The 16,387-nt window shown below is 38.7% G+C and overlaps 1 protein-coding gene across 1 annotated transcript; it reads right to left on the reverse strand.

Annotated features, from left to right (window-relative positions):
• Nucleotides 1–9,932: 9,932 nt before the first annotated feature.
• SPAM1 (sperm adhesion molecule 1) lies at nt 9,933–14,393 on the reverse strand. Its single transcript, XM_036862927.1, has 3 exons — nt 13,785–14,393; nt 13,215–13,304; nt 9,933–10,011 (listed from the first exon to the last, which is right to left on the reverse strand). The coding sequence occupies exons 1-3, from the start codon at nt 14,391–14,393 to the stop codon at nt 9,967–9,969; spliced, it is 744 nt and encodes a 247-aa protein (XP_036718822.1). The 3' UTR covers nt 9,933–9,966.
• Between the last annotated feature and the right edge of the window lie 1,994 nt (nt 14,394–16,387).

Raw genomic sequence — 16,387 nt, forward strand, 5'->3', positions numbered from 1 at the left:
ATAAGACTATACATGTTTCCATTAAAAAAAAAATTATTGGAGCTTAAAAATGTAAAATAAGACTTTGAATCATCTTGGTTAGTTTTGCAGCTCTATCTCAACTCAAATATTAAACAAAGTTTAGACATAAAGAGACAAGTTCTGTAACAAACAAAACATTTTCCTTTTTCCTCACAGGAAATACAATGCCTCAAAAAGTTTGCATTTTTTCAAAAATTTTTACTGGAGTATAGTTGCTTTACAATTTTGTGTTAGTTTCTGCTGTACAGCAAAGTGAATCCATTATACGTATACATATATCCACTCTTTTTTGGATTTCCTTCCCATTTAGGTCACCACAGAGCACTGAGTAGAGTTCTCTGTGCTGTACAGTAGGTTCTCATTAGTTATCTATCTATCATAGTATCAATAGTATATATATGTCAATTTCAATCTCCAAATTCATCCTAACCCCCCCTTCCCCCCTTGATATCCGTAGGTTTGTTCTCTACGTCGGTCTCTATTTCTGCTTTGCAAATAAGTTCATCTATACCATTTTTCTAGATTCCACATATAAACGATATTATACGATATCTGTTTTTCTCTTTCTGACTGTATGACAGTCTCTAGGTCTATCCACATCTCTGTAAATGACACTATTTTGTTCCTTTATATGGCTGAGTAATATTCCATTGTATATATGGGCCACACCTTCTTTATCCATTCATCTGTTAATAGACACTTAGATTGCTTCCATGTCCTGGCTACTGTAAACAGAGCTGCAATGAACACTGGGGTGCATGACTCTTTTTTTTTTTTTTTTTAGTTTACTTATTTATTTTATTTTTGTCTGTGTTGGGTCTTCGTTTCTGTGCGAGGGCTTTCTCTAGTTGCAGCGAGCGGGGGCCACTCTTCATCACGGTGCGTGGGCCTCTCACTGTCGCGGCCTCTCTTGTTGCGGAGCACAAGCTCCAGACGCACAGGCTCAGTAGTTGTGGCTCACGGGCCTAGTTGCTCCACGGCATGTGGGCTCTTTCCAGAGCAGGGCTCGAACCCGTGTCCCCTGCATTGGCAGCCAGATTCTCAACCACTGCGCCACCAGGGAAGCCCCAATGACTCTTTTTGAATTATGGTTTTCTCAGAGTATATGCCCAGTAGTGGCATTGCTGGGTCATATGGTAGTTCTATTATTATAAGGAGCCTCCATACTGTTCTCCATAGTGGCTGTATCAATTTACATTCCCACCAACAGGGCAAGAGGGTTCCCTTTTCTCCACACCCTCTCCAGCATTTACTGTTTGTAGATTTTTTGATGATGGCCATTCGGACTGGTGTGAGGTGATACCTCATTGTAGTTTTGACTTGCATTTCTCTGATGATTAGTGATGTTGAGCATCCTTTCATGTGTTTGTTGGCCGTCTGTATGTCTTCTTTGGAGTACTTTTAAAATCTTAGTGACTTGTACCACAACCTGTAAGTATATAGCCCACTGTGGATTTGGCACATTCCAAACAGTGCTACTGCTTTGTAACTTCATCACTGTTGCTTCTTAAAGGAAGTCTGAGGCGAGGGGAGAAGGAGGAGGCAGTGACATTTGTTCAGGTGAGCCCAAGTAGGGCATTCAAGGACAACCACTCTTGGCTTTTACAGGGAGTTGAAGGCTAATTGTGTCTGCATCAGATGTTCTTTTCAATCCTGTGCAAATTAGAGTCCTCAATGGAATCACAGAATGCAAAGAATTCTAGTTCTTTTTCCTTATCGTTCTCTGCTTTTATTTTCTTCTCTCCCACCCACTATCCCCCACCTCCTTCCTTCCCTCTCTCTCTGATGGCAAGCAGAGGAGGAAAGAGAACTATCCAGGTTCTCAATTTTATTGATGGTTTTTGTTGATGGGTTTTCACATTCCAGTGATTAACCACTCCATATCAAATTTCAGTGTCATCAAAACTTCAGTATCAAAAAAAAAAAAAAAACTTCAGTATCTTTTGCAGGATGATTGTGTTGAAACAATCCTGGCAGTTTTGCATGTGAAACAGATCATGTGAGTCTCACTACTCTAAGCTGGGGTCACTGACAAGCAAGCTGCTGAGTCCTGAAATATCAATCCTAGACCCATGGTTGAGATTGCAGTTTGTCAAGTTCAAAGGAAACTGCCATTCACTGGGTATAGTAATTCAAAAAGTTCCCTCCAAAACGACCTCTCCATGAGAGATGCTCCTTTCCAAGTTAACTAGTCTAGAAAACACACTTTAAAATGGGCATATTGTTCATTTCAGCTAACATGTAAACGTATGAACTTATTACAGAAGAACAAAGTATTAACAAAGGGAAAAGCAGTTTTGCTTTTTCATTTGTTCTGCGGTGCACGGGCTTCTCACTGCAGTGGCTTCTCTTGTTGTGGAGCACAGGCTCTAGGCGCACAGGCTTCAGTAGTTGTGGCACGCGGGCTCAGTAGTTGTGGCCTGCAGGCTGTAGAGCGCAGGCTCAGTAGTTGTGGCGCACGGGCTTAGTTGCTCTGCGGCATGTGGGATCTTCCCGGACCAGGGCTTGAACCCGTGTCTCCTGCATTGGCAGGCGGATTCTTAACCACTGAGCCACCAGGGAAGCCCCGTGAGTGTTAATTTATAAAGGTGACTGAATGGTTACACAGAGGATCACGTGAGGAACACCAGGTTTTGGACAGGATGCAGAAGCAGGGGAGAACCTACGCCAGCCAGCAGCCTTTATTGGCGTCTCCTTGGGGAAGGCAAGGCAGGGGAGGGTGAACAGTTTAAGACTGGCTCATTTGAATAATTTCAGCAGGTTTTGAGCTGCAGGGAGGAAAACATTCTCTTTGACACTCTTAGGGTCCTTAGTTGGGTCTGAAAATTAAACTGACAAAGGCAGATTAACAGAAGAAAAGCATATAAATTCATTTAATATAAGTTTTATGGGACACCAGAGCCTTCATTAAAAATATGAAGACCCAAAGAAAACAGTTCGACCTGTATATTTTTATTCTAGATTGGATGAAGGGGGGCAGTAGGGGAGAAAGATGATAGGTTAAGGAGTATGACGTAATTGTAGGGAACTGGGGAAACTTAGCAAGGCCTGTTGGTTTGATTCTTCTTGGCATCCCTTTGTCTTCGGAGAAAAGTCTGCTTCTTTCCTCCAGATCCACAGAGGACACCTTTCACATGAGGGTCTTATGATCTGTTTCGGGGAAGAAGGGTGAGGTGGGGAGGGGGTTAAAGTGACCTTCCGGCTCCTGCCATTTTCTCAAAACTCCTTCAACTTAAAATATTCAATAACCAAGGTGCCGTATTTGGGGTAGTGTGTCCAGAACCCCATCAGGGCTATAGAGGTGCTCTCTAGTTGCCTGGGACTTGGCCCTGGGATGCTTAAGGCAGAGGAATATTGCCTCCTGGTGTGTAGAGGCCAGATAGAGGAGGTAGGACTCTGGATTGGTTAGTTTCCATATCAAATAGCATGTCTTTTGTTATCTCTAAGAATCAGCTAACCCTGGAAGGGGCAGTCCCTCCCTGCCAGAAAGGTGTTTTAAGATGTCAAAACATCCAAATATGCAGAAAATAAATGATTATTACTATTATTATTAAACAGGAATTTAGGAGTAAGATCATTTTCAGCATGTACCCAAAGAAACAGAGAAGAGTGGTGGGGAGCATTTCCAAAGTGAAAAATAATTTTAAATGAAGTGTTTTCAAAATAGATACCCTTCCAACAAAGAAAAAAAAATGGTAGCTAACCAACTGAATTACAAATGTATCAAGGGGGCTTCCCTGGTGGCGCAGCGGTTGAGAATCTGCCTGCCAATGCAGGGGACACGGGTTTGAGCCCTGGTCTGGGAAGATCCCACATGCCGCGGAGCAACTAGGCCCGTGAGCCACAACTACTGAGCCTGCGCGTCTGGAGCCTGTGCCCCGCAACAAGAGAGGCCACGACGGTGAAAGGCCCACGCACTGCGATGAAGAGTGGCCCCCACTTGCCGCAACTAGAGAAGGCCCTTGCACAGAAACGAAGACCCAACACAGCCAAAAATAAATAAATAAATAAATTTATAAAAAACAAAAAAAAAGAAATGTATCAAATTCACTTTCAGTCCATAGTAATTATATTCAGTAATCATTGCAACATTTTTTTCAACTTTTTCTTGAGCACCTATTCTGTGCCAGGAATTGTGCTATGTCTAGGATCCCGAGCACATGGTTGTGTGTTTCCTAAGGTTATCTGGAAGTGGGGTGGGAAGAATACAGGCCAGAAATCGCTCTAACATTGCAGTGTGAAGTTACATGGCAAGTAAATACCCTCACAGTCCTCAAATATCTAGTCACACAACAGTAGTATGTGCCTAACTGTCCTCTTCCTCAATAGTGGGTTAGACGCCTTCTAAAGATCAATTAATTTGCCAGCAACCAATTTATTAAAAAACTTGAGAAGTGAATTTTTTAAATTACTACTACATTACCAAATAAAGGTCAGCATTTTGGAAAGATTTCTCTTTTCGTGCCTTCTGCTTTTCATTTTGTCCTATATATTCCTGTGGGCTGTCATTTTCCTGTTAGTCATTTTTGTGTTTGCATAATGTTTGCATAGATTAAGAATCCAACAGTTAATTTTCCTAAATGGATATATTTATCCAAAGTTCACTGCCAAGAGCTTTTTTTTAACACCACTTCTCATGTCTTCATTACTACTTAGCACATAACCTTAAATCATTTTTCAACATCTCTTAGTGAATGTCTGTTTACTTCCCACAATATTGAATATATCTATACAATAAATCCAATGGTCTATTTTATATCTATTCTCCATTCAAATTCACTTTCAAAAATAAAAGCATATATTCTCTCTAATAACTTTGGAACTGAGCCCTCTTCTGGGAGGGAGACAGGTTTTTTTTTTTGGTTTTTTTTTTGTTTGATAGAATTCGCCTGTGAAGCCATCTGGTCCTGGGCTTTTGTGTGTTGGAAGATTTTTTTTTTTTTTTTAATTTATTTATGGCTGTGTTGGGTCTTCGTTTCTGTGCGAGGGCTTTCTCTAGTTGCGGCAAGCGGGGGCCACTCTTCATCGCGGTGTGCGGGCCTCTCACTATCGCGGCCTCTCTTGTTGCGGAGCACAGGCTCCAGACGCGCAAGCTCAGTAATTGTGGCTCACGGGCCCAGCTGCTCCGCAGCATGTGGGATCCTCCCAGACCAGGGCTCGAACCCGTGTCCCCTGCATTGGCAGGCAGATTCTCAACCACTGCGCCACCAGGGAAGCCCGGGAGACAGGTTTTGTATGATACTTGAGAGTTTAGAGATGCCATCTGCATCTAACAAACTAATTTCATATCTTTTGAAACTAAATTACTCAATTCCTTTAGTACTCTGTTAGTTAGATGAACCTGTGTTCTTACAGCGCTTCAGTTTTTATACTTTATGTATGTGCTGCGTCTATGGACAACTTCTGTTTACATGCCTAGCAGCCCCACCAGTGTGCAAGTTCATGAAGAGCAGGGATACTGTACTATTCTCTTTGTATTTCAGATACAAGCATGATCCCTGGCAAAAATACTTGATCTAAATGGAAACACAACTTTGCCCCTGCAAACCTAACCATATACAAAGTTGTGTATTACACAAAATATTCCTGCCAAGTCTCTTTTTCTATTTAGTGGCCTCTTTTCTTACGGGGTTCATGGCCAAGTCTGCCATGACAGAGGTCTACTGTTTTGACTTTCCATCCAACAACAGTAATACAGACATCTTCCATACCCAGTAAAAACGTATCCATCCCTTTCCCACAGACATTTACTGTGTTATTTCTAAGGCTAACTCTTTCCATGTATTATATGAGTCAATCCTCTCAAGAACCCTAAAAGATATATATTATCATCATTTTATTAGAATAGAAGCTGAGCCGAGTTACCTTTCTCAGGCTCGTATAGCTAGTAAATGTTGGAAGTTGCCCTTATAACTGTCCAACTCCAAAATCCATGCCTTTTCCAATTCACCTTGCTGTCTCCATTCTTTCTAACTCCCAATCACCTGACAGCCATTTATGTATACTGAGGAAACTAGTCCATACGTAGCATCCTTCCCAGATCATTACCAAATTGTCTCATTTTGTGGCTTACTTATGAAAACACGGCTTTGACAGTAGAATCATAATTGGAGCAGAGAATGAAGGGCAGAACTAAGGAAAAGGGCAGAACTAAGGAAAAGGGTAGCATTAGTTTGAGAGGATCCAAGTGGTTATGCCAACTCCCACACTTAAAATTCTTTAGTGGCTCCCCATTGGCTTTTATTTGTTCAGCAAATATTTAGTGGGCACCTACTAAGTCTCAGATGCTATTCATTACACTGTGGATACAGCAGCAAGAAAAACAGACCAAACACCTGTCCCTATGATGTTTACATTATACGAAGGTGATGGGAAGTAAAAATAGAGAAATATATCATGCTGTGATATATGTGCATGGAAAAAAAAATGGAGCAGGTCAACAAGTTTGGGAGCATCTTCCTTGTAAAGTCCAAACTTCTTAATATGGTTTACAAAAGGCTTCAGTACATCATTTGGCCATCATCTACTGAATATCATTCTAAAACCACACTCAGTATTCTGTCCTACCGAAGTTCCTTTTGTCTCGTGTCTCCATGTGAGCTAACTGCTATTCAGCCTTCAAGGCAATAGACACATCATCTCTTTCATGACATCTTTGAAATCCTTCTCTGACACCCTCAGATTCTTGTTTGTATGCCAGAGCAGGCTGAACTATATTATAGCACTTCTCACACATTATGTTGTAAGTTTCCACTTTCGATGTCTGTCTTCTTCAAATATGCAACAAACTCACTGATGGCAAGAAGCATGCTACTTCACCTTGAATCTGTGACACTTAATATTGAGCCTGGCAAAGAATAAACACTCGATAAATGCTATATGAAGGATGTGAATGCTTAGATAAAATAAGGATTTTTAGGTACACAAGATTGTCAAATTTGACAATCAAGAATGAAAAGAAAATTAGAATTTTCATATGTGAATTCTGAAGACATATTAAACCATGTACAAAAGTTGATGGGTTAATCACTTTTTAAAGGTTACCTTTTTATAAAACACAACTTGAACAAATTATCAAGATGAAATAGCTAAAAACCATAGTTACATGCTTGAGACAGACTAGTACGCTTAGAATATTACATTTTAAAAGATATTGCATTTAATATTTTCTTGACACTTTTATTACATATTAAAAACTACTTATAAAGACATTCACTTACAATAAATTGGCATTATTCAAATCTTCACTTTTATCAGAAGAACACTAGGCCTCTAAGTATTATAGGCCTTACAATCAGTCTTTGGTAGAACCAAGAATATAATAGGTACCTCTTAGTATATACACATTCACAGTTTGTGAAATATCTGCTATACACATGGCAATTAGAAAATACAAAATTGGATATCATCTTACAAAGCAAATTCTATGCTATCTTATTTATCAAGAGTCTACTTTGAATTTCAAAAGTGAAATGTAGTATCAATGGATTTAGTAATAACACTCCCCTCACTATGATTTTGAAAATTAAAGGCATTGGTCACAATTCCTTGTTTATCAGTCAATAATAATTCCAAGTTCAATTTGATCATGAAAAAGCAATCTTTGCTCAAAAAATTAAAATACTCTCTTGGCCATGAGTTTTGATTCACATTTCAAATATAAAACTTTAAATATATAGGTATCATCAGTTGCCTAAAAAAATAAGCTAGCGAAACTATTAAATATAAAAATGTAAGGGACTTCCCTGGTGGTGCAGGGGCTGGGAGTCTGCCTGCCAATGCACGGGACACGGGTTCGAGCCCTGGTCCGGGAAGATCCCACGTGGTGCAGAGCAACTGAGCCCGTGCACCACAACTACTGTGCCTGCGCTCTGGAGCCCGCGAGCCACAACTACTGAAGCCCGTGCGCCTAGAGCCCGTGCTCCTCAACAAGAGAAACTACCGCAATGAGAAGCCCGCACACAGCAACGAAGAGTAGCCCCCGCTCCCCACCGTGCGCAGCAACGAAGACCCAACACAGCCAAAAAATAATTAATTAATTTAAAAATAAAATGTAAAAAATATAAAAACACAAAGAATGTAGACAGGAAGCCTAATAAGCACTGAATTTGTACTTTAATAGGTTGTTTCATTTTTTCTTGTTTTGAATATGTAACTGACTGGAAGTGTTTTTCCATTTAACACTATGACAGCCCCCTTGGGTGTTGTTGGAGAGGGCTTCCACTGAACACGTGACTTTGAGGCACCCACGGAGATCTTTCCCAGGAACACATGGAGACACTGTGACCGTTGGTGTGGAGAATGAGATACTGCTGAAAGTGGTAGAAGATATCTCTTTCCAGCTAGAAAAATGACTCCTGGGTTTTAAGTTTAGAAAGCCATCTACGCAAACATCTTCAGCAATACATACATTAATAGTATGAATGTTTTTTATATCAACTCTCTTCTTACAGCGGATGTTGGCATAACAACTGCAGGAAAATTTTTTGGAAAATTGTTGCAGGTCTTTGAGTGTGGGTTTCCCATGTACTGTGTATTTTCCACCTTTCCCAGTTTGAATAGCAAAATTCTTTGGGTTCAGGTGAAGATAGTTGCTTGAATTCCAGTATTTCCTTGTACACACTCCTCGCTTTTGGCAAAGTGCTTGGCTACACATTTTGGCTGCTAAGGTGACGTTGATTATGTAAGGATTCAGTGTAGTCTTCATGTAATTGCCTAGGTTCATGCAAGATTGCTGTAAAATTATATGAAGATCAGGTTATTAACATCCACGTTGGTTCATATGTGAATTAATTCACTACATTAAGCAATTTCTAAGGAAGCACACACACACACACACAAAACCCAGAACCAGTAAGTGTAGGAAATGTTTTATCTTTTTTTACTTTAACAAGCAAGACTATTCCAACAGTTTTTTGTAACATTTGTAAGTTTCACATGCCATTTCATGTCACTAAATAATTGACCAGTTGAGGTTTAGTATACCCTAGCCTCGGTCTTCCTCAATAATTCATAAACTAATGGGGGTGGAAGGGGCAGAATGGTACAGTGCAGGTGGAGGGATTAGAGCATGGGCTCTGGAGTCCATCTGTCCGGATTGGAGTTACAGTTCCATTAATGGCTAGCTGTGTGAGCTTGGGAATCTCTTAAGCGTTCTAAGTCTTAGTTTCCTATCTGGGTGACCTTGGACAAATTAATTCATCTGGCTGTGTTTCAGCTTCATCATCATACAATAAGGATAATTATAGCACCTACTTCATAGGGTTGTTGTGAAGATGAAAAGATAGAAAGTACATAAAAGGGCTAACACAGGGCCCCATATCATTGGTTAGCCCTCAAAGTATAAATAATATAAAGTACAAATAAATGTAATAAGTATCACATTTGTCAGACAAGTTTAGGCATTGGAAAGAGTGGTTTCTAAATTGCTAGCTCAAAACAACTAAACGGGTTCAACTGAGTATACATTAAATGTTATGTATAATTCAAGTATGGGCGAATTATGACAGCTCTTTTACAGATATACTTATTTGGCAGAGTATGAGTGATGAGTAACTAAAATGATTCATCTTGAAACTGATACTTTCTAAAACTGGGACTCCATCCTTCTCAGAACGTAGAAGGTAGTTGCTTGCTTTCATGATCAGCAGTCCCATGGAGTGAGTTGGCCGTGCTAGTCCTTCAGTAAAGATCAAAGGAAGTGGTGGGGGGGTGGGCAGGCAAGTTGAGGAACCTCAGCAGCTTCCACTTGGATCTACTTCCTGTTGCCTTCCTTGAGGTGGTGCCATCGGCGGTAGGCAGAACAAGGGCCTTCCAAGGATGTCCATACCCCAGTCCCACGGAACTTGTGACTGTGTTACTTTACATGGCAAAAGGGACTTTCCAGATATGATTAAGGGTATGGATCTTGAGACGGGGAGGTTATCCTGAATTATCTGGATGGGCTCAGTCACAGGTCCTTAAAAATGTAGCTTGGATTTTTAAAATGGGCTGGAAGAAGGAAGACAAATTCAAAGGTAAGGGAGACTCAACCCGGCATTGCTGGCTTTGAAGATAGAGGAGAAGGCCAAAAGGGAAAGAATGCGGTGACCTCTTGAAGCTGGGAATCGCCTTAGCCACAGCCAGTCAGAAAATAGAGATCTTGATGCTATAAACACAAGGAAATGAATTCTGCCAACAACCCAAATGAGCAAATGAGGGTCTTTCTGTAGAAAGGAATGCAACCCTGCCGACATCTTGATTTTACAGCATTAAGATCCATATTGGACTTCTGAACTACCGAACTGTAAGATAATAATTTTCTGCTGTTTAAACCACTGTTTGTTGTAATTTTTATGGTACCAATAGAAAACCTCTTCTTAACCCTCCAATAGCTTTACATGGTGTTTATTATACAATTCAACTTCTCTCAACTTGTATACAGCCTGATGGGGTGTAACCTCTCCTTGCTCTTGTACAACTCTCCATTACCCACTCGGCCTTAGATATACTAATTGTTTCACAGGGGTGGCAGGTTCATTTCAAACGGCACTTACTGTTCCCTCTGCCCAGAAAGCTCTTTCCTCTCATTTTTAACATGGTTGACTCCATCCTGTTATTCAGATCACAGCTTTAATTAGACAAGACCCTTCTCAGACACCTTTCCAGTCTACTTTCTTACAGCTCTCTATTTTAATTTTCTGCATAGAATTTATCACATCGAATATTTTTATTGTTTTATATTGTTTCTATCCCTCCAACTTTAACATAAGCTTCATGAAGGCAGGGACTATGTCAATATTCTTCAACACAGTATCACCGGTGCCAAGGATATATGAGAATTTATACCAAGATCAGATGACATTGGAATTGCCTACAGAGACAAGAACTAGGCAGGAAGAGGAGTAAAGGGATGTGAATGTTTTGAGCATCATTAGCCTATACAAGATGCAGTCTTTGGAAGGATCTAAAACTGTTTCTCTAAGACATAAAGCCTAGTTTATAGCATTTGTCAATACCCATGGTGTAAATACTCCTACCATGGTCAATTTTAAGCTACCAACCTGGAATCACTGAGTGCAGAATTGGGAATCAATTACCCCACCATTATGGTAGTATGGTGTGAAGTAGCACACCATTACACAATACCATTTCCACTTAGATAGATACAATAGGTGTAAATAACCTCAGAAGTATGGATAATAGTAAAATAAAGTAAATAATTGATACATTTTGAGTATTTATTATCAATACTTTTTGTTTTTAACATACTTAATTTTATTCTGAGCTTTTATAATTTAATTTTTAATAATGGTTGTGTTTAACAGTTCACAAAATTTCTGAATATTTAACAATCAGGTCTCATGAGCTGGAACCAGTAGAAGCTGGCTCTGTCACACCATTGGATCTAATAAGATGGAATGGAAGGAAATGGTTTGCCTACATTTGATAACAATTGTTTTAAATCAGTTCAGTCATTGCAAGTAAACCTGCAATTACCATTGTCTCGAGTTGTCAGTGAATCAGGAAACACAAGTAATCCATGACTCTATTGATTTCAAATGACATAGAAAAAAGAGGAATAATGACAGAATTAACATTCAAAACAATCATAAATTGGGAAAGGTAGCAGAAATATATAGAACAGAGTTCACAGGGAACAATTTCAAGGCAGTGTCATTAAGTAGAAAATCATCACATTAAAGTTGAAGGACTGTCCCTGTATGAATAATACTGAAGGTGATTTGAGAGTCATGGTAGAAGTACATGAATCTAAGATTAAAGTGCAATTTTAAAAAAATGTGACAAGTAGTATGCCATGCCATCCTACTAATTGGAGAATGCCTGATTCATTCCTCATCAGAGTAAGGGTAGAGTTCTCAATTCTGAAAATTAAAAAAAAAGGAAATAGTATGGGGAATTTATAAATTGTTCTATCGTAGAATTAACAGGATCCTTGAGAAAGGAGTTTGTAGGTTTGAGAAAACAACTAATAAAAACTAGGAATATTCTTAGGAGAATTATAATTCTTAAATAATTTTCTGACATATAGAAGATTTTGCAAAAGGGACATATACCTTTCCCTGAACTTATGTTTTTTATTAGTTCTCTTTACTGTTGATCAAACCAGAGACAACAGAATCTACCAAATAGGTAGGAGGACTCAGATTATCTTAAAAGAATTTCACAAATTTAAGTACCTTTATAAATGAAGGAAAAATATGGCTAGTCTATCTGAAGGACAAGATGTCAAAAGATCTGTTCTTAGAGTATAAAGTCTGTTCTCTGTAGGTCCTAGGATAAGACATCTGGGCCAAGAGCTTCATTAGACATTCTCCATGACACCTACATCACTAATATTTCCACATCCATCAGAGAAGGAAAAGTTCAGCTCCAACTCAGCAGTGTCCATGTGACAGTTTTACTCATGCTTTGAGTCAAGAAGATTGAAGAGGTGAAGGATAAAGACCTCATATGGAGAATTAAAAAAGGATGAAAATAAAGGAAGAGAGAAAAGGTTTAGGTCATGATAGTTAACGGCTTTTTGAACGGAAGAAAATGCATTAGCAGAAAATGAATACAGAACAAAACCAAAATTTTTCCTAATAAAACAAGTTTTACTTAAAATTTTACTTAAAATAGATACTATTAAATATAACCTGTGGAAAATAAAGAAGAATTCCTTTTCCCCTCCCTTAAGGAAACTTTGAACAATTTAGTAATATTTTCAAAAATTAACTAAATCCCAACTGCCCACACCCTGCCCCCGGTTGTTGGCCCCCATGGTAAACTGTCATTAAATGACTAAATAAATAAATAAATAAGTGCTTAATAAACAGTAATTGGGTGAATGGAAGAATGAATGAATACATATTGACTAGTTGAGCTTTTGAGAAGTGACACGGCATGGTATAGTAGAAAAAAACACCAAACACCACATAAGGAAACCAAGACTGTAGTCCTGTTTTTGTTACTTCTTAGCCACGCAGCCTAGGGAATTTCAATTAATCTCACCAAATTTCTGTTTCCTCACTGGAAAACAGCCTTACAACACAACCACATGAATGAAAGATAGTTTGACTTAGCCACTATCAATTGAGCACCTACTACTTTGTGCCAAACATAGTGCTTATTTTATTATTCAATCCCACAACAATCCTCAAAAACATTAAAAGTAGAAATGATTTCATCTATTTCCTATCAATTCAACTTACCCTAGTTAGGCTTAAGTTGAGACTTCCCCACATTATAATTCCAGAGGCACCTAGAGCAACGCTCTCACCAATTGTATGCACAAGGTCGCCCTGGCAAATGTGATAGAAAGAGTTAACAGGGGGGAATAAAATGAAAGTGTTATACATAGGACAATAACACCAAAGCCAAGAATGCTGACCCAACAATAATTATTTAAATATTTCACCACTATTTATTTCTATCTTTTATGCCACCACTGCCCTACTATAACAAAAATACAGATTTTCTGCTATTATTTTAATTACTTCTATTGACAAGAGACCAGGCCCATAAAAGAAAACTAGAAAGGAACTGAGATAATACATTGTCTATACTACCCAGTTCTCCATGACTGCTAAGACATTACATGATTACATTAAAAATGGAATATGTTCTTATTTTACATTCATATAATGATGCAGAACTACCTGGGTGCATATTCCTAAAGGTTATTAAAAGCTAAATTTCACTCCCTTCAAAAATTATGTTCAGTCCCACTAAACACCATTTGTGAACAATATTCCATAGCCTTCTTACCTTGATTTTCTTACCTGAGAAAGGAATTGAAAAGACACATCAGTAAAAACTGGACGGGCATACACAAAAACTGGAAGTGGGCTTTTAGCATTGGCTACTTGAGACATCCGAATGGCTTCCTGGACACGATTACGAACAAAGAGGGCAGCTTGTGGAGAAGATTCTAACTTGCTATTCAAATACATGGATGGGAAAAGGGCAGTGCTTTCCTTCCACAACCAGTCGAGTGCATCGTTTCTTCTTTTCTCTATATCCAAGCAACTTCCATTGTAACTAGGTTGGTTATAATTATGATTGTAACAGTCAGGAAAAAGATAATAACCCCATAAGTGATGTGGCCGAAGTAATTTTCCCAATTTTAAAGTCTCCTGCATGAAACTCTTTGCTGCCTTTTCAAATTCCACTTTCGCTATCTTGGCAGCCTCTGGGAAAGTAAGTTGTCTATTTTGTTGCAGAACCAACTCAATAGACTGATCCCTGTAAACGTCTTTAGGTTTCCAGTTTCTAGCCCAGGTAGGCCTCCAGTTTTCCCAGTCAATGACAGCCAAGCCCACGTTGTTGATTGGCATGTAATAGGAAATGTCTTTTTTAGCTTTGTCCAAATGCTTTTTTAAGGATCCCATCTGGGGGATCCCTCCATACACACTTCTGCCTGTTCTTTCATCTATGTGAGGATAGTAGCCAAGTCTATCAGCATAAAATAATGTAATACATTTTCCTGTCACACCTTTTTGGGGGTTTCCTACTAAAGAGAAGAAGTTCAGATCTGGTGGCATGTCAAATCTTCTAGCACAACGGTCAGTTGGGGCATTCCAGGCCCAAAGGAAAGACATATTTGCAATAAGAGGGGGTGCTCTGAAATCCAGAGTCAAACAACATGGAACCAGAAGGAAGGTGAACACTGCCTGGGGTGCTCCACTGGACCCAACAAAGCTCCCAAAGGAGATATGTTGAAGCCTTAGCACTCCCATAACAAAGAGGAATGACTATGAAAAGCACTTATTTCTTCTACACACTTTGCTTTATCTAATATTTGATGCAAGATATAAAGACAGAAGAGAGAGAGTGGAATGAAGCCACTTTGATGGATAAAGAGGTATAATGATGATTTACATTTAAATATTCTTCTTCATGTTTTAGGAATGTTTTGCAAGCTGCTTCATCTGTAACTGGGAAAAAAAAGAAATGTAGAATATATTGTTACACTACATTTCTGTAACAGAGAGCATAAGCTTTACCAAGTTCTCAACTTTAAGTGCAGGGAGTCTAATTCAGTGTTTGAAGATGGAGGACTCCTGTGTTTGAATCAATAAAATTATTTTCTCTTATGTATGATACAAATCCTATAATAGCTGACATTTGTCTCGTCTTTCCAAATCACTATTGAACCTGCAGAGAAGTGAATGCAGCTGGTTTTCCTTGTGCCTTCCTACTTGTGCAGAATGCTGTACCAAGCAATGCCTTAGCAAAAGACTGTTAAATAAAAATAAATTCCGAGTTGAACCTCTCAAGTTCGTTATTTCATGAAAGACCACTTTTTAGTGGTCTGCCAAAAGGTGAAAAAACCTCTCATAGAATTGTGACATTTCAACTTTTTTTTTCTTTTTTAAGGGAGGCAGGTACAGGAGGAAGCAAAAGTCACTTCTGCCAGAGGTAGTAAGTCAAAAGTTTGCTTGAAACTATTGAATCAAACAAAATCTCCTATTGAGGGGTAAGCTGAAGTGCTATTTATAACAATGCTCCATAATATCTCAAAGTAATGTACACTCATGTTTAAAGTTAATAAAATATTTTATGACTTTATATCTTTCACTAAAAGGACTGGTTCTGGCCTAGCTTAATAAAAGCAATATATGCACTTTATTCTTTTATAATCTTTGATAATTGAGATTGTATTGTCATTCTGATGGTCACAATGTGAAGTGTTACAGTGCATTTTGTGGTACAATAAAAATAGTCTGAGCCAAGGATAAGAAATTAAGCTATGTATTTTTTTTTTTTTTTTTGATGTGGACCATTTTTAAGATCTTCATTGAATTCGTTACAATAATGCTTCTGTTTTATGTTTTGGTTTTTTGGCTAGGAGGCATGTGGGACCCTAGCTCCCCAACCAGGGATCGAACCCGCACCCCCTGCATTGGAAGGCAAAGTCTTAACCACTGGATTGCCAGGGAGGTGCCAAGCTATGTATTATTTAACATTTGGTAGTTGCAAAAATTACCTACAAGAAAACATATTTAAATGTTCTCTGATTCTAGGAGGAAACTAGAGCATTTATTTTAATTAGAATAGTAGCATACTGCTATATGAGGGTACAGTGAGAATTGTACCACTTTTCCCATGAACATGTGGCCTTACCATAGCAAATTATCCATTTATTCCCATTGCTGAAGGAGCAATTACTCTAAAAAGAACACCATAGACAGAATAAAATAAAATCTTAAGAACCATTACAGTCTCATGCTTTGAAGACAATGGATTTTTTCCCCCTAATGTTTAGAACATGTAAAGGAGCTAAAGATTTTCACAGTTTAAGCCCTTATAAACTTCCTTACTTAGGATCTAGAAAATCTTCACCTAAAGTAACATTGGAGGAGAAACTAATTCCTTTCAACTA

This window comes from Balaenoptera musculus, chromosome 9 (genome assembly GCF_009873245.2).
Source record: "Balaenoptera musculus isolate JJ_BM4_2016_0621 chromosome 9, mBalMus1.pri.v3, whole genome shotgun sequence".
NCBI classification, from domain to species: domain Eukaryota; kingdom Metazoa; phylum Chordata; class Mammalia; order Artiodactyla; family Balaenopteridae; genus Balaenoptera; species Balaenoptera musculus.

What these genes read in the sequence shown, in the direction of transcription:
- SPAM1 (XM_036862927.1), bottom strand. Translation starts at nt 14,393, where the DNA reads ATGGGATCCTTAAAAAAGCATTTGGACAAAGCTAAAAAAGACATTTCC. An exon ending in CTTTTCAATTCCTTTCTCAG is followed by an intron (nt 13,305 to 13,784) that starts GTAAGAAAATCA and finishes CACATTTGCCAG; the next exon opens with GGCGACCTTGTGCATACAAT. An exon ending in TCAACTTAAGCCTAACTAGG is followed by an intron (nt 10,012 to 13,214) that starts GTAAGTTGAATT and finishes TCCTTCTTCCAG; the next exon opens with CCCATTTTAAAAATCCAAGC.